Source organism: Lonchura striata, chromosome 10 (genome assembly GCF_046129695.1).
Source record: "Lonchura striata isolate bLonStr1 chromosome 10, bLonStr1.mat, whole genome shotgun sequence".
Lineage (NCBI taxonomy): Eukaryota > Metazoa > Chordata > Aves > Passeriformes > Estrildidae > Lonchura > Lonchura striata.
This window is the reverse complement of record NC_134612.1, coordinates 23,599,876-23,618,225: the sequence shown is the minus strand read 5'-3', so window position 1 is coordinate 23,618,225 and position 18,350 is coordinate 23,599,876. Positions and strand designations below refer to the sequence as shown.

The 18,350-nt window shown below is 43.7% G+C and overlaps 1 protein-coding gene across 1 annotated transcript in view; it reads left to right on the top strand.

The window, feature by feature from the left end:
- Window positions 1-18,350, top strand: part of LOC110480370 (uncharacterized) — a 197,460-nt gene that overhangs the window by 165,701 nt on the left and 13,409 nt on the right. The window contains exons 24-30 of the mRNA XM_077785741.1: window positions 687-815; window positions 6,534-6,662; window positions 8,810-8,938; window positions 9,697-9,822; window positions 11,642-11,770; window positions 13,317-13,445; window positions 14,495-14,626. Of these exons, the coding sequence (XP_077641867.1) occupies window positions 687-815; window positions 6,534-6,662; window positions 8,810-8,938; window positions 9,697-9,822; window positions 11,642-11,770; window positions 13,317-13,445; window positions 14,495-14,626 (903 nt within the window). The remainder of the gene's footprint in view (window positions 1-686; window positions 816-6,533; window positions 6,663-8,809; window positions 8,939-9,696; window positions 9,823-11,641; window positions 11,771-13,316; window positions 13,446-14,494; window positions 14,627-18,350) is intronic.

Genomic DNA, 18,350 nt, shown 5'->3' with positions numbered 1-18,350 from the left:
AAACTCTGCATAGCAGCCTTAGTGTTTTTGTAGTGCAGCATTTGGGGTGTGATATGGTCCACTGACAAGCACTGATCCTTATTTTCACTGCTGTCAGCCCTGGTACAGATAAAAACTGAATCCATGGGGTTGCTCTTCCTTAGTCCAGGTTCAGTTCCAGATGTAGGTGCAGAGCTCCTTCAGCTCCCTGGGGTTGTTTTGCTGTTTAATTTGTCTTGGTTTTCTCTGCTCATTTGCTTTGCCAGTTTTTCATTCCACCACTGATCTGCACCACTGTGGCTTTAGGTTCACTGTTAAAGAATCTTTAGAAAAGTGTCAGGACAGTAAATGGGAGCAGAAGTTTTGCATTTCCAGAGGGAGGGAGGTCAGCAGGGATGGCCCTGGAGTCCTGTGTTACATTGAATTATTTCCTCTGTCCATTACAGAGGCACAAGGAACAGCTTGTGTCAGCCCAGCTCCATTCTCTCACTTGTTTTATAGCTTTTCAATATTCTCAGCCCTATTTTCCTGTGCAGAAATCTGTTGCTTGTGGAAAAGGGTCACATTTTTCCAAGATGCACTGTAGCAGAGCTGGGCAGGCTTAACCCTTGATGGGACTTCAGTTCTTAAGCATCTGTGAAAAGACGAGACAGAGTTTATGCAAAAAAAAAGAAGTGTGCTAAAAAAGGAATGTTTTGCATTTCCAGCTTGTCCAGACGGATTCTTTGGGATTGACTGCCACCAGGTGTGCAAGTGCAAGAATGCTGCTGGCTGTGACCACGTTCTGGGCCTGTGCCACTGCCTGCCAGGCTGGCTGGGGGAGAGCTGCGAGCAGCGTACGTACACCCTGCTCCCACCCAAACCTCCTTGGTACTCCCTGCTCCCACCCAAACCTGCCCTGGTACACCCTGCTCCCATCCAAACCTCCTTGGTACACCCTGCTCCCACCCAAACCTCCTTGGTACACCCTGCTCCCACCCAAACCTGCCCTGGTACTCCCTGCTCCCACCCAAACCTCCTTGGTACACCCTGCTCCCACCCAAACCTGCCCTGGTACTCCCTGCTCCCACCCAAACCTGCCCTGGTACTCCCTGCTCCCACCCAAACCTCCTTGGTACACCCTGCTCCCACCCCTGTGGCAAGCACATTTCTCTCCCTCTCAAGATTTTTCATAGAGGTGCACAGAAAGAAATGAAAGAGAAAACAATTTCTATTTCTGCTCCTTGTTTTTCCCATGTGGAATGTGTTTGGAGAATTGTTTCCCTGGGGTGATTCTTGGTTGGATTCTGGTGAGGATTGTTTGAGCCTGGTGGCCAATCCAACCCACCTGGGGCTGGGCTCAGAGAGGGGCACGAGTTGTGTTAGAGTCAGAGAAAGTAGTATGTAGTTTTAGTATCCTCCTTTTATATAGTATATTAATGTATTTTAGCATAGTTATAATAAAGAAATAATTCAGCCTTCTGAATTGAGTCAGACATTGTCATTTCTTCCCATTGGGTTCACCTGCATTTACAAAACAAACCTCCTCTGGGAATGGGGCAATGCCCTGCCAGGCCACACTTCCACATAGATCACCTTCCCTTCCCAAATATGCCAAAAAAGGGAGCAATTTTTGGTGGCTGTGTAAAATCACCACCTCTCTTCAATGTTTTTTCTTTCTGTAACTCGTCAAACATGATAAGCATCAGTTTTTAAATAGCAGAGCTGTCTCCTGCCATATGACAGCTCCCTGGTTTTTATTTTTGTGTGACATTAAGAGATTAAATGTTGTGTATCTGTTTCTGGTGTATCTCATCTAATTATCAATTGTGAAGTGTCAGATTACAAATGTGCAAATTGGAAAAATGAGAGCTGGGGCTATTTTGTTATTTGAGCATGACAAAATAGTTTTTAAAATAGTTATTAGGAAAGTTATTTGTTTTAAAAATAAATTTCAGCTTCCCAGATGTTCACAAGTGTGGATTATCCCATAGTTTTTAAGCTAACAAAGTGCTTGTATGTATACATATATAAAATTGGCTATTCTGAGAAATTTTTCATTCCATTTCATGGGAAATTAGGTCATTTTCTTTAGCTGCATGGCATTACATATGGAAATCACTGAGCCTATTTGCAAAGTTTAGCAAATAAGTGGGCTTTTTTAAGGTTTTCAGGTTTTACCTTCTCAGCTTCCTTGTTTTCCTTTAGGATGATGTCATGGTCTAAACTTCCTTTTGAAAATATGAGTGCTGTCTGCAGGACTGGGGTGTAGAGCTGGGCTGCAGGGCAGCTTCACAGCTCTGTGAGGGAACACTTCTTTAGTCCATAGGTCATGGCTTTCTGCAGTCGAAAAGTGGTTTAATTTAGAAAATAGAGAGCAATATGGCTTGTACTGAGGCAATGCTGTTCTTCAGCCATACACTTTTATCATCAGCCCTGTTTGAGGGCAGTGCTCACTCTTCATAATATTTTCCATCACCATTCAACACAGCCCATCTTCTGAGAAGGTTTCTCCTGCACAATCCCCTGCTCTTTTGTTTGCAGGTGGGTCAGTTCTGCTGAATCTCCCCCATTTTTGACACTTTTCCTCACATCCCACCACTGCAGTGTTTTCCCTCCTCGTGCCCTCCCACAGGAGCACTTGGCTCTCCACCTCCCACCACCTGGAGATGCCGGTGGTGGCACAGCTTTTGAGTGTAGATGAGTGGAGTGAGCACACAACAGAGGCAGAGCAGAGCCACCTTCCCATGCCACAGGTCAGAAGAGCTGCTGCTGAGCATGTTCAGTATTTGGTCCTTGTTCACAGCCTGTTTCTCCTGTCCAGCACTGGCAATGTGTCACCTTGCCCCTTCCCCAGTCCTTAGCATTAGGGATTGCTGCACATTTCATGAAATTCAATTAAGAGTTGCAGCTCCTTCTCTATGGCCTCTGGTGCCCTGCTTTACTCACATTAGGGAAAAAAATCCTATTTATTGTCTTGAGCCAGAGCCATTAGAACTTTGTGCTGGGCTGATTTATTCCTCCTGCTGGTGAAGGTGCCAAAGCCCCCGAGGCCTCCATGAGTGAGAGAGAGAGGTCGGCTCTCAGTGCAGGGTGTCTCCTCCTTTCCCCTTGGCTAAGTGAGGGATCTACATTTTGATTTTACACCTGGGCCTCATCCACGCTGCTCCAGAGCTGCTCAGACCACGGCAGCTCTGGGTGGGAGAGAGCTCAGCCCTCCCCATCCTCCCAGGGTGTTTAATATTCACCTTGCCTGTTCCTGGGACCCAGCAGCTCCAACAGCTGGAAGGACAGCACTCGTGTGGAAGTAATCAGATTGCAGGCAATGTGCTGGAGGATATTGAGGAATAATTTTGGCATCATGGGATTTGAATTGATCCTAAGCCAGCCATGCAGTGAGTTTTATACTCTGCTATCTAATTACAGGCAGTAGGGACAGTGATGCCTTTTGTTGAAGCTGCCTAATGCTTTCCATTACCAGACCGTGGATTTCAGTTGTTTGAAAATGAATTATGTTAATCTGGGCTGAAATCTGCCAAGCAAGCTCTGCCTCAGCTTCAGTTTGTGCTTGGAGATTTTATCTGGGGATTTTTTTGAGTGTCCACCTGAGGTATTTTAGGTTTCCAAGAAAGAGGCTTAGGAAAAGTATGTTGCCTATTCTCTCTCTTTTTTGTCTGTTTGTTTGTTTAGATTTTGGTTTTTGTTGTTGTTGTTGTGTTGTTTTAATGAACTGTTTCACTGAGTGCAGTGATACCTCAGTGATACAGAAGTGAGGACCTGACATTTGGCATTTCTTTGTGATAGAGATGTAACTTTCCCGTTTGGATACTCCATCCCTGGAAGTGTTCAAGGCCAGGTTGGATGGAAGGAGCAACCTGATCATGACAGGGCATCCCTGATCATGACAGAGGTGTTGGAAATTGATGATCTTTAGGGCCCCTTCCAACCCAAACCATTCTGATTCACTGCAAATTCATCCAAAGTTTGCAAACTTAAAAAAACCCAACCAAACCCTCCAAAAATCTCATACTGCATATGGTCTGTAGCAGATGTACACACTTCAACCTCTGAATCTTGCCTTAATTCTGTCAGTACTATACATGCCTCTTTCTGGAGCTGTTGGGAAGTGGCTTCTTGTGGTAAAAAAGAGACCACACTGGTTTGAAAATAAATGACTACAGAAAAATTTGCTCAGCCAGAGGCACTGATAAGAGGGGTTTGACATTTCATGGTGTGTGAGCACTTGAATTTGCAGATTCCCTGTCCTTTTAAAGCTAAAGCTTCATTTTGTGGAGAATAATCCACAGAAGTAACTTGAAATCAAAGCTCCTGGACACCATGTAGAGCATTAGAGCCCATCACTTTCCTGTGCTCTTGGGCACTTTTGAATTTTGTTGACTTCTAGTCTGGAAGAAAAGTCTCCAGTTTCTTGTGTTCCTTACTCTGCATGCAAAAAGGTATTTTAAAGACTGCAAACAAATAAATCCTCCTCTTGCAGAGGAAAGATACCAAGAGGAAAATTTTGAACCAGGAAGAAATCTATTAATTTAAACTTTTGGATTAAGTTATCTCTCTTCTCTCATCATGAAGAAAGGAAAGGCCCAGGGGTATGTGTACATTCAGTTGTGGAACTCCACCAAATAGTTTCAGTATATCACTTTTTCCCTAAATCTTCAGAAAAGTACTTTGAAAATCAAGATTATCCCACCAGGAAGCAAAGCAACATTTGTGTCTACCCAGTAGAATAGTCAAAATTTTCTTCTCCACAATTTTTTGCATTCTTATCAGAATTTTCACTGAAACGCCCTATTGTCTTTTTGGTAAGTGTAACAAGAGCTTTGCACATACACTCCATAAACCTCCCTCAAACCACTGGTAACCAGTCAGGAGATCTGGTGATGAGCTGGTTTTTCCTTTGGCTTGGTTGTGCTATAGTTCTGTTCTGTATTGTGGAAATATTTAGTTCTGCTCCCAAAACCCGAGCCAGAGCTCTGTAGATGTGCTGAACTTTTCACTTGGCAACCAAGCTTCATTTGCAGAACAAACTTTTAGCTGTGATGGGATTGAGCTCCTGCTCTTTCTTGTGGTTTCAACATGGATGGGCTCCAAGTGATGACAAGAACAAGCAATGTAGAAAAGAAGTCCTGGGAGAAATGGTGTCTGAGAACCAGGCTGGGAAGCTGGAAGCCTTTCTCAGATGGGGAAAAAAGGGCTGAAAATGGGTCAGAGACTGTCAACCAAGTTCCCTTCCAAGATCAAGGTGGTTTCACACCTCCCTTCTATCCCCAGGGACTTGCTCTCCCACAGCACTGCACCATGTTCACTGACACCCTGCAAGGCAGAGAAGTTTGAGTGAAAATTCACTATTTGGCTGTGAAACCTGGAAGATGTCACATTCAGCAAGTGCAAGACACTCTCCTGGATCAGGGATCCAGGCTTTCTTTGCCTCTCCAGTGCAAGCCAGAGGTGCTGCAGGGATGAGAGGCTCTGACAGGAGCTCCTGCAGTGCAGAGCAAAAACTGTGCAAGGAGGCGATGCAGCTCCATCAACCCCCTTTGTATTATTTTGGGTGATACCTGAAGAAAACAGGGGAGCAGAACTGTCTGTTCTCCACCATTCAAAGCTGTCCAAATCTCCAGAGCAGTGGAGACTGCAGGAATTTTATCACTGCCATTTTTCACGGGCAGCAGCACTGAATGCAGAGCGTTTGCTTGCCAGATGACTGCGCTGAGTTTTCACCTGGGAGCCAGCAGCTTAACCAAACTCACTGAAAATATCACCCCTCTCTGACCAAAGAATGAGAGTCTGGGTGAGCAGAGGCACCCAGCTGTGCAAAATGAACACTGAAAACAATGAAGTTGTCAGTTCTCTTACCAGGATGCAAATAAATACCGGGGCTGTCAGGCTGCTGGTTCTGCTGGGCCATTAGTTTAGCACAAAGACATTCTGCAGAGCAGGGGATGGCAGCTGATCCATCACCCCCAGTGAACCAGCCCCTCCATAGAAACCTCTGCAGAATGGGCTGTGAGACGTATTATTAACCCACATTATTAGGTTAGGCTTTCATAAGACACATTATCTCTAAACTGCGAGTGTTGCAGAGCAATTGCACTTTGTGTGATCTTAATTTGAAGAATTTTTTTTTTTTAAATGCCTTTTTCAGTTTATGTGTTGGCTGCTAATGTGGACTTAGCAGTGCTGAGTTAACAGTTGAACATGATGATGTTAAAATTCTTTACAAACCTAAATGATTCTATTATTGTTTCTAGAGTTAGACATGGTTAATATATGGGGTTTTAGATATATATATATGTATTTCCAGGGATGGTGAAGTCATCATTCCTTGAAATGTTCAAAAAACATGTAGACACAGCACTTTGTGATTTGGTTTAAGGATCATGTTATTTGGCCAAATAGTGGCCTGATGATCTTGAAGAACTTTTAATATTCTATGATTTTATATGGACTTAGGCACCCTTATGATGTGAAAAGCGTCATCGGAGCACAGCTCCAACCTGATTTCCCTGTTCCTTGGACACTTCCTGATGGGGTTTTATGGAATTCTGTCGTTGCAGCCTGCCAGGGGAGCAGCTACGGGCCGGGCTGCAGGAACACTTGTCACTGTCACAACGGAGCTCTGTGTCACCACGTCACCGGGGCGTGCCTCTGCAGCCCGGGCTGGAAAGGAGCCACCTGCCAAGAAGGTACAGTTGGAAATTCAACCCCCTACCTGTGGATTAAAGCAGGGAAAAATAAAACCCTTTTCTGGGGAAAGCCCGCTGGTATTTTAGCTCTCAGCTCGTTGCCCTGAGTTGTCTCTGGGTTTGGATCTGCAGTGACGTGAGTTGGTCCATTAAATTAATCCGTGGCACTGTGCTGTAGGATCCCAGTGTGCACAAGGCAGAGGGGGGAAACAGCCATAAACTGGGAAGAAAGCTGATTTTGAAGGCTGATGAAGGGAGAAAAGGTCCATAAAACTCCCAGTTATGACGCTGAAATGAAGCTCTGTTTCTTTTCTATGGGCTGCTTTACTGTCCCATGCACCAGACTGATCCTTGGCATTACCTTGTGCTGTTCCAGACAGAGCCTAAATCCAGAACATGTGAAAGGCATTGAGCCTTCCAGCCTTGGCAATCAGAGCCGTACAAGAGGCTTAAGCCCAGCTCCACAGAGCCCTAAGAAGAGGCTGGCAAAGAAAGGCTGCACTGTGTCTTGCATTGCACATCCTAATCCATGCAGCCCAGGCAGTGGGAAAAGTCTGTCCATCCCCCTTGCAGAGCCTCCTTGTTCTGTGCCTTCCCCACGAGGTCCCTGGGGTGGCAGCACTGCCATGGAGCTGGGAATGCTGCTGTGGGTGCTCCTGGGTGAGCTGGGATTTGGAGTCAGCACCTCCTCTCTGACTCTGCCCTTCAGCATCCCAAGGGGATTGTTAGGGAAAAGGGATGAAAGCTGGCAGGGGTAGAGTGATATTCAAATTTAGCACATTCCCCTTTTAAAACTTGATATGAAGACAGCTTTCCTGAAGGATTTAAAAATTGGGAAGGCACCCAACTGTTCTTGATGACGTACCTATTTTTTGTTTTGTTTAAAAGCCACAAATACAAAACCAAAATGAAAGTTACAAAAGCCATTTCACACACACCTTTTCTATTTAAATACATGTTTGGGGATTTCTTTTATCTTTGAAGCGATAAGGTAGAATGATTGTGTGAGGCTTGAGGAGCCATCCTCTGGTGCCTGTGCTTTTCCAAAGTGACAGCTTGCCCCTCTTTCCATCTTAAAGAGGTATCACTCCGGCACATGGCAGAGGTGTGTGGTTTTTTTTCCAAAAAATTAGGCTCTATCCATAGAAACTGGTTGTGGTAGGAATTAATAGACTTCCCTAAATAAAATTAGGTAAATGGTGAAATGTCATCAGCCAGATGTGTGCAGCAGGATCAGTTAGAGAAGGAACTGTGATTTTAAGAGGAGTGTACAAAGAAATTCTGAGAACAGGGATATCAAGAACTGCACTCCCCAGTGTTGAGAAAGCTGGAAGGGACAAAAAAATGGGTTTTGTAGGTATAAACAGAAAGTCTCAAGGTTATTTGGTGAGCCACTAATTCACTTCATCACCTTCTTTGTTCCAAGACCAGCTTTACAATGATCAGAGTAATTCCTTAGTGGTTGCATCCCCAATTCTGCTTGGTTGTACCTCCCACAGCATCTCCCAGGGCAGAAGGGCTGTAAGGTGGGACAGGGGGTGTTGGCCCTGTGTCCTTCTCCTGTCTGCCAGACCGATCTGTGTCTCTGGGACCCGGACTGGTTACAGACTCAGGATTTCTTATCTGACTGTGTCATACGAGTAAAAAGCAAGAGACACAGAGAAAATAACAACATCCATGCAAATCCAGATCAGAGACAAGATGGCAGCTTATGCAAAGCCTTTTTCTACATATTCTTTGAACCAACAGCATAAAAGAAAAGGTGTAAAGTCGTTATACTCTAACCAATAAGAAAAGGACCCACGTGGGTTTAACATAAACAAAAGGACTTCTATGAACCTCAAACAATACACAATAATTCTTTATATAAGATTGAAAACTTTCTCTGTCTTTGCAAAGTATATCTCTAGGATTTTTCACATCTCGAACTACCAATAAGTTCTTGTTCTTTCTTGTTCCTTATGATAAATAGAAATGTATTCACTTGGTTCTTACTTTCCTGGCTTCCCATGAGAAGGTTTTGAAATTTCCCAGCCTTTCTCAGCTTTATGTCTACTTTCTGGGGACTTTTTGCACTTTCCTAAAGTCTTTTACCTTTTACATTCCTACCCTCCTGCACTTCCTGATGGAAGGTTTCCCCTTGGCAGCCTGTCCCCGCGGGTGGTACGGAGCAAACTGCCAGCAGCGCTGCCTCTGCCACGGCCAGGCCACCTGTGACCCTGCCAGCGGCCAGTGCCAGTGTCCCCAGGGCTGGACGGGGACAGCCTGTGAGCTGGGTGAGTCCCACCACCCCCTCCAGCCTCCAGCACCTCGTTCAGGCACTCTGGAAGGGAGCTCAGTTGTGCCAGTTTGAGATGAGCCGGAGGAAAAAGGGTGGAAAACACCAGGCGGGGAGGTGTTGTTGTAGGACACGTGAAAATATGATGTAAGTTGCTGCTATTGCAAGGTGAAAAAGAGAGAGTTTATTTTCTGAGTCCAGCATTTATACTTTTTTAAAGGTAACAGTGGATTGGAGGGTGAAGATGCCACCTCTCCAATGACATTGGACAAACTACTAGTACATCAAGTTTCTCCACCTCTATGAAGGAATGCAAAACAATAGGTTGTTTACAGAAAGTTGTGTGAGAAAGTTCTCCAACGAAACGTAAACTTAGAAAGCTTTAGAAAATCTTAAAAAATCAGGGCGACAGGGAGGAGTTAAAAAATCTGGGGTTATTTAGTGAGAAATGAGAATGTTGTGGGGAGACATGATATTGGTACTTGAACATATCCATGGTGCTGGAAACTTGTTGGGCAGAGAAAAGCTGGGAACAGGGAAGATAGGTAGTGAGGTCCATTTAAGGACAAAGAAAAGTGCTAAAAGAAGAAAATGGTGCATTTCTATGGAATTTTGCCAAAGGAGGCTTCAAAATTTCCTTCACTGAAGGTTTTTAGGCCCAGTTTGGGTGGCTCATCATATTGCAGAGGCATGAGGGAGTTTCTGCTGGGGTTGCTCCAGCCTGGCTCCCCATCAGCCTCCCCCATCCCGTTTCAGAGTGTGGGGACGGGCAGTTTGGAGAGGGCTGTGAGCAGAACTGCAGCTGCCACCACGGGGTGTGTGACCAGCCCTCAGGGAAGTGCCTCTGCCACGCTGGCTGGACTGGGGACCGCTGTGATGTTGGTAAGGGCAGCTCCTTCTGCAAATCCTTCATTTGAACCATCAGCCATTCCTGCCAGTTTTCTCTTTTCTGTCTTAGATTTCCAGTATTCTGCAGGCCAGACAGGATTTATGCACTCTCACCCCATCTCAGGCCCACAGGCAGCTCTCTGCCCAGCCATGCCCTTGTCCAAATCATTTTATCTCCTCCTACCCCTGTTCCCTGCCTGCTTAAGAAAATGAAGGTATTTCTCTACCTTTCACACACAAGGAAGAGCACAGGAAAGGGAGGGAGTTTTAAGGAGAATTTGCCAGATCTGCCCCCTGCTGCTGGGTCTCCGTGGGTCATTGAGGGGAGCTCAGCAAACTGGACTGTGATGGTTCAGATAGTTCAGATGTGGCACACGACCCAGACTCGACACAGCTCTTTGGCATGCTTAGAGCCATTTGAATCCCTGAAACAGGGACTAAATCTCATACACAGGTGACTCAAAACATGATTTCAGCTCAGCCACTATGGTGCTGTGCTTTTAGCAAGTCACAGGCAGCTTTCTGAGGTCTCCTGGGGTGTTGAGGACTCACAAAGCCTCATCCACCAGAACAACCTGCCCAGCTCCTTTTCCCTTTGGTCACTTTGCAGGGACCTGGGAAGTGGAAGCAGTTCATGGGCACAGTCCCCACTGCTCAAACAGCTGTCCCTGTGTGCATATTGTGTCACAGCAAACAGCATCACCCTCTCCTTGGACCTCTTTGGATTTTCACTCCAGGCTGTGACTCAGTCTTTGCAGCTTTCCTGTGCAGACTCACTAGCAGCCAGCGTTAAATGCTTCTAATATTTTTAATATCTTCACTGATATTTTCTGGCCACGCAGCCTGCTAAATATCCTCCTGAGCAGGAGCCCAGGCAGGGAGGATCCTGGCTGGGGGCCAGCGGAGGCTGCTCCCCAGGCAGCAGGTTGTGGGAAGCAGGACTCCTGTACCACTAACCAATATGATTAAGGAGAAGCCATTCATTGTTGACATTTTACCCTACTTATATTGTAAATGCAGGCGAACCCAATGGGAAGAAATGACAATGTCTGACTCAATTCAGAAGGCTGAATTATTTCTTTGTTATAACTATGCTAAAATACATTAATATACTATTTAAAAGGAGGATATTAAAACTACATACTACTTTCTCTGACTCTAACACAACTCGTGCCCCTCTCTGAGAGTCCAGCCCCAGGTGGGTTGGATTGACCACTAGGCTCAAACAATCCTCACCAGAATCCAACCAAGCACTCACTCCAGGGAAACAATTCTCCAAACACATTCCACATGGGAAAAACAAGGAGCAGAAAGAGAAATTGTTTTCTCTTTCATTTCTCTCTGTGCACCTCTATGAAAAAATCCTGAGAGGAAGAGAAATGTGCTTGCCACATACTTATACATTCTACAAACTACTGCCCATGCTAATTGCCCACTTCTTGATTGGTGCTTCTATCTTGTCCATGCATTCTGCATGCAATTCTCAGAGTATGTGATTGGTTCCAGTCCAGGTGCTTCACAGCGCTCTGTTATCTAGTTCTTGCAGTTTTGGTGTTCTGTTTCTCAGCCTCTTCTTCCTCGATTTAGCACAATTTACATCTTAGTGACCCTGAGGAATCCCTGAGGGTGCCGATAAGAACAGCTAGAAGCAGCCTGGCTGGAGCAGACTGTGGCCTAAGCCTTGCCAGCACATTGCTGCAGCAGGTTCCGCATTTGGAACGTTTGACTTTCAGGTTCCCATACCGACTTCCACGTGAAGTGGAGCGGCTGTGTCTGATTTGTGTTTGGCGTTGCTCTCTCTGCTCGCCCCCAGCCTGCCCCCCGGGATTTTTTGGCCGGCGCTGCGAGGAGCGGTGTGACTGCGCCCACGGCTGGTCCTGCCACCCCCAGACCGGCGCGTGCCGCTGCCAGAGCGGCTGGCGAGGGAGGCACTGTGACAAACGTGAGTGGCTGGGACACACCCGAGTGGGGCAGCAGCTCAGGCCGGGGACCGTGGCCCCCCAAGCCCAGAGCTCTCGGCCCGCGCTGGGCATTCTCGCACCCTCCTTCTGCAGGCGGTGCTCGCATGGAGCGGGTGGAGATTTTGGGGGGTTTTTGGTTAAGGTTGGGTGGGGTTAAGTGTGTGAGATGGTGTTTCTTGTTTGGATTTAGGTATCTGTGAGGTTTTATTTATATTATAGTTTTACAAACCGTGAGGTTTATAGGAGTTTATTTTAATAAGTTAAAAGTGGAGTTGTATTTTTTTTTTGGTAAGGTTTTTTAAGGATAGACTGTCTTAATTAAGAAATGATACTTATTTTTATTTTTAGCTTAATAACTAACCACTTGTGATTTGTAATGTGCACTTTTTTATCTAATTACATAATACTGCCCAAAACCCATGAAGAAGAAAGTGAAGAAGAAGGACTGGTTTCCACCCTAAAACCTCTATCTTGCTTTATGTGTATTACTATATTCTAAATATATAGATTATATATATATTGTTATATAATGGATATAGATATAGATATAGATATAGATAGATATAGATATAGATATAGATATAGATATAGATAGATATAGATATATAGATATAGATATAGATATAGATATAGATATAGATATAGATATAGATATAGATATAGATATAAATAGATTTATTCTATATAGATATATAGATAGATATAGATAAATATGGATAGAAAACTATCTTGATTTATGTATATTACTATATTCTAAATATATAGATTATATATATCATTATATAACAGATCTAGATCTAGATATAGATCTAGATATAGATATATAAAGATATAAAAATAGATTGATTCTATATAGATAGATATAGATAGATATGGATATAAAACCTCTATCTTGCTTATGTATATTACTGTATTCTAAATATATAGATTATATATATTATTATTTAATAGATATAAATATAAAAATTTTATATAGGTATATAGATAGATATAGATAGATGTGACATAGATATAGATCGATACAGATATAAAAATAGATATAGATATAATAAAAATAGTATTATATATTAATATATGTTAATATATATTATTATTTATATATAATATATATAATATATTAAAATATATATAATAAATATATATAAATATCTAAATAATATAAATATAAAAATCTATATAAAAATACATACATAAATTAGATATATCTATAGAAATAGGTATATCTATATATAGACATATAAAAATATATATTCTATATATACTGTATTCTAAATATATTCTACACTATATATATTCCTGTATTCTAAAACTTTATATCTTAAAACTTTAAGCTCTGGGCTTTCCACCCAGCGATACCACACCCTTCTATTCAAATTGCACACTCATAAACCCAGTTCCACCATTCTGGAAGGCGCTCTGGAAGCGTTCTCCAGGTGCAAGGCCGCGGGGCCCTGGGTGTGTGGGTGGGCAGGGTTGTGGCAGGTGCCCGTGTCCCGTTATCCCGTCGCTGACCGTTCTGTCCCGCAGCCTGCCCGCCCGGCCGCTACGGCGCGGGGTGCGCGCACCGCTGCCGCTGCCCCGCCGCGCGGCCCTGCCACCACCTGACGGGCGCCTGCCGATGCCCCCCGGGACTCGCCGGCCACGGCTGCCACAAGAGTGAGTTCCTCGCCACAGCTTCCCTGCTCAGCGCGCTCAGAAAGGGATTTATGGACTCAGGACGTGGCGGTGCGGTGCCTGGAGAGGGGGGAGACGGCAAGCTGGCGGGTGGGAAGATGGCCAAGGGGTGGTTGGTCCTTGCCCAAGATGGTTTGGCCAGCTCTGAGCTCTGTGCCAGCGCAGTTTGGGCTGCTGGGGTTTGGCCTCTCTGTGTTTGCAGCTGTTGGGCAGCCGGGGGCTGAACTGGAACCAAATTGGCTGAGGATGTGCCAGTGGAGCTCTGCCCTGCCCACAGCCAGCTTCTGTTGGCCTTGTCCCTGTGCTAGGCTATCTATTCCTGCTCCCAGAGCTCATGGAAAGGATATTTTCTGGCTCTTCTTAGCATGGAGTTTGGTCCCGCAGAGCAGTCTTTGGAAGCAGGCTCCTGCTCTGACCCCAGCTGCAACACCCTGATTTTGTTCCTCCCTACAAAACTTTGCCTGAGCCCTGTTTTAGCCAAAGGAGAACCAGCAATAAATAAGAATTGAAAGAACTGACATCGGTGTCCATTATCCTCCACCAGAGGACTCTAAATGCTGACCCACAACCAGGGCAGCTAGATGGAAATAAGATGTAAAAATTAAATGTGGAAGGTCCAAAACCTGTAGGCAATGTGGCTGTCAGCAGGCAGAATGAAACCTGTTGATGTTTCAGCAGCTTTGCAAGTCTAAACTCTCTGCAAAAGGTAGAATGTCTCTATCCACACGCCTGGTCCCTTGGGAATTATACTGTTATTTTAGTCAATTTCACCTGACATTTCCCTATGATTTTTTTTCTAGTGACAAGAAAATTGTATCTGGCCCTCGACAGTTGGGCACAAATTGACTGAACAAAACAAAATCAAGCATTCAAGTAACCCCCAAGTAAATGTAATAAATCCAAAGTCCCGGAGGAGAGCGTCATTCCGTAGGCAGGGATTTTATTTAATAAATTTCAGCCCGCTCTTTGTTTGAGCGCTGTAATTACCAAGACAAATTTAATTTATTGGTTTGCATTTCTTCTTCCCAAAGCTTGTCCAGTGGGCACGTATGGGCAGGACTGTCAAGGAGTGTGCCAGTGCTCTGCTGAGAATCAGGAATGTCACCCTGTCACCGGCCACTGCTCCTGCAGCCCGGGCTACCATGGGGCCCACTGCCACCTCCGTGAGTATTTTTGGGGTTTGCTGCCTTTCTGACAGAGAGCATCTGCTGGAACTTTGGGTTCTTCTGTGTCATTACAGCGGTGAGAGAAATAGAGGCTAATTATACTATAAAAGTTATGGTATTACAAATAAGTTATAGTAGAAGAAGTAAGCGTAGGGTGGGTTAATTTACACTAAAGAAAAGTAGTACTATTGCAAGTACTTAATTTAATTTTTTTAAAATAAAAAAAATCTAAAAAAATTCATTGATAATGTTAGCTCAAAAATGTAATTAATTCAATCCTTCAAATTAATTTTTAAACCCACCAGATTTACCAGCTAAATTCTTTCCAACCTCATGCCACGTTAAAGAATGTAAAGATCATTCTCTGCATTGCCTCTCTCAGCTACACCTGGATTTTGTGCAGCTCTCTCATTTCCAAATACCAAGTCCAAAATACTTCCCGAAATCTCTGCGTGCTCAAGTAAGGACAAATGGTTATGAGAAAACAACAAGCTGAAATTGGCAATAAATCCAAGTGATTCATAAAGTCCTTTCAGTTACAGAGCCTTCTGAGGAACAATCAAATTAAACCAACTGTTACTCTGGATTGAAAAATGGTGACTAGTGTAGAGGACAAAATGCCAATTGGCCCAATGCTCCATCATAAAAAATATTCCCAGATCCACATGGCTCATGCCGGTATTTTAGGACATCTGTAAAGTTGTTTTTGGTGGAATGTGGCAACTGATAAGAAACATATACCAAAGCAGCCAATAAAGGAGACAGTTAATTACCTTTTTATTTACAACTTTAATTTTGGTTTTACTCCACGGCTTGTAATAGTATCATTTAGAGGAGAAAAAAAGGGAAGAAAAAATAAAAAGCTGTTGTCTTTCTTGCTCAGTTTTTTTCTCTCTTTGGCGAGTGCTGATTTCCCTTTCTTGGGAATCCAGCACAGCTCTTTTTGGCTTAATTACCTTTTGGGGTGACAGTTTGGATACAAAAGCCAGCTGTCACATGCACAGCCCCAGTAAGGGTTAAACTACTGTTTTATTCCTTGAGCAGAAATAGGAGAAAGACTCGCTTTGGAGATGGGTCTTTGTATTGCCATCATGTAATCACAAGTTATTCTTTAAAATATAAATTATAAATAAAATAGAAAGGATTGATTCTGTCCTCCTCTGTGCATCGGTTTTTGCTGTAAGTGAGATCGAAATCTGGCCTTCAGCACTGGGGCTGGAGCCATCTGGATCCATTATACATTAGATTGTAATAAATGTTGTAGGAGAGCAGTAGTGGAGATCAACTATTTAACAGGAGCATTTTAAAAGACTTAATCATGGTCAGCCTATTACCTTTATGTAGCATTTTCTCAGTATTCAATGCCTGTGTCTGTATAGCACTAAAACCTCTCATTACAGTAAATGTCCTCAAACTTACTTAGATATTTCAGGTTTCATTTCGGAATTTTAAAATTTAAAGCTTAAACAATTACACTGAAGTTCTGATGGTAAAGATATAAAAAGACAAAAAGACTCATTGTAAAAGAAAATTAGTTTTGTTGCATTCAGGGGGGATTTTTGCCATGGATTTTTGTGTAGCTGGGATTAAACCTAAAGCACACGAGATTTGAGATTTCATGGTGTTTTGTACTCTGAGATTCCAAAAATGTACAGCAAATTCTTTAACACGGGTTTGTTAGATATTTATTGGAGAAATAATGAAATTATGGAAGTTCACAGAAAAACACTCATCTATGTTGGTGTTGTTCCTATTGTCCCCTGTGCCACTTGTAGACAGACACAAAAAATAGAAGGAAAACAATTAATTGTGCGTTGTTTTAAGTTCAGGTCAGTGGAGGGAGACATTGTGGGCCTGATTCTGAAGTGGCTGGCTGAAAAGCAAGGATGGCTCACTTGACTTTGGTGGGAATACTCCAAGTTCCTGCTGCTCTGCCTGCAGGGAAGGCTGGGGCTGCTCCAGGGCGAAGAAGCTCCCGACAGAATATTAAACCAGCACAGGGAGCCGCTCCCAAACGGGCTCTGCTCCAGTCAACATGTGGTTGGATGCTGCTGGAAACAGTTTCTGGCAACTGTTGCTGTATTTATGAAAAAAAGATTCAAGAAAGTATCTATAAAAGGTGTAGCTGGCTGGGAAGTCAAATTTCCAGGAGCCAAGAGCAACGGGGCTTTCATGTTCACAAATTTTGGAGTGAGGAGCTGAAAAAGTCTCTTGGCATGGTGTAGAGGAAGCAGACAAACTAGCAATAAGGTTCCCATCACTTGTCCATAATGTGGTGGATGGGCAGATCTACTTGTTAAAAGGAGTAAAAAGCAGTAAGTGATGGTGAAATTATTATTTTTTTTTTAAAAAGCACGGTATGTTTCTGTGACATTGACTGGGTTGGGAGTAGCCAGAGCCAGAAAGATCTCAACAGCTTCACCTTCAAGCTGTAGGTGACAGGATGTGTCAGAAGGGATTATTTGACAATGTGATTTAATAGCATTGGTCAGAAAAGCCTCAGTGTGTGCAATTGCTATGGAAAGATTTAGGAGCTCTTGGTCATGACAAATCCACTCAAAGCAGAAGGAAAATCAGGAAATGAGGTGGAAATCTGGCTGCCACTCTTTTGTTCGCAAAAAAAAACGTAAGTCAGAGGCACGGGAAACTGTTAAATTAGAAAATGTCTTTATGAGATAACTGGTGGTGCAAGAAAAGCCCTCTGTGCAAAGGCAGAGCCTACTGAAATGGTGGGACATGGTGCAAATTGCCCTCGTTACCTGCATCAAAATTCTTCTGCAAAGTACTAACAGATGAGGTGGCCTTGTTATGGAGCATGTGCACAGTGCAGCAGCTGAACATGCCCAGCTTGTGCTGCTCCTTCTCGAGCCAAAATACAGAAAATACTGCAAATGGGAAAGGAGGGAATTACTGCATCCCGTTCAGTAATGGAGCAACTACAGCTAGTCTTGAGCTAAGGAATAGCTCTGAAAGCCTTGCCAGGGAGAAGCAGCATCTTTTGGAGTCTGGGAATTTTTTAAAATATTTTTTAAAAAGGAGAATTTTTTTTTTTTTTTTTTTTTAAAGGAGAAAATCCAGATTACCAAAAGGAAAAGAAAGAGGAAAAGAGAAACTCACCAAATCATTGAATCTGAATGAGTCCTTGACTTCAAGTCTTGGTGGGAATGAAGGGGGTGTTGCAGGGCTCACTCCTTGATGCCAGGGCTTGCACGTGAAACAGATTTTGAATCCTGGCAGATGGAAGCACTGATGACAGAGTGTTCATTGAGAAGAATCTGTGTTTGAGAAGGGCTGGGGAGAGTATCTGCATGTTATAAAAGTGTATCTGCTTAGTCCTGATGACCTGCTATCCTGGTTTGAGCAGAAGCCAACGTTCAGTTTTATTTTCAAAGGCACCCCTTCAAAGCTTTCCCATAAGCTCTCCCTCACTATTGAATAGTTCAGAAAAGCCAGAAATTTCTCCAGCCACTCAGGCCCTGCTTTCGTGCCTTTAGGAGAGACAGAATACATGAAGTTATTTATGCACAGATTGCAAGGGATCTGTTGCTTGGAGACGTGAGCAAATATATTTTCAACCAGGTTTCTAAAGTAGCCATGGACTTTCCTTCTGCCAGACAAGAGAAAGAAGGGTGAGCAAAGAAATGTCATTTGGAGGCAGTAGCACAAGTGGAACTGTTGGATGATGATCATGCTGCTCGAGCACCAGCTACTCCTTCTGGGA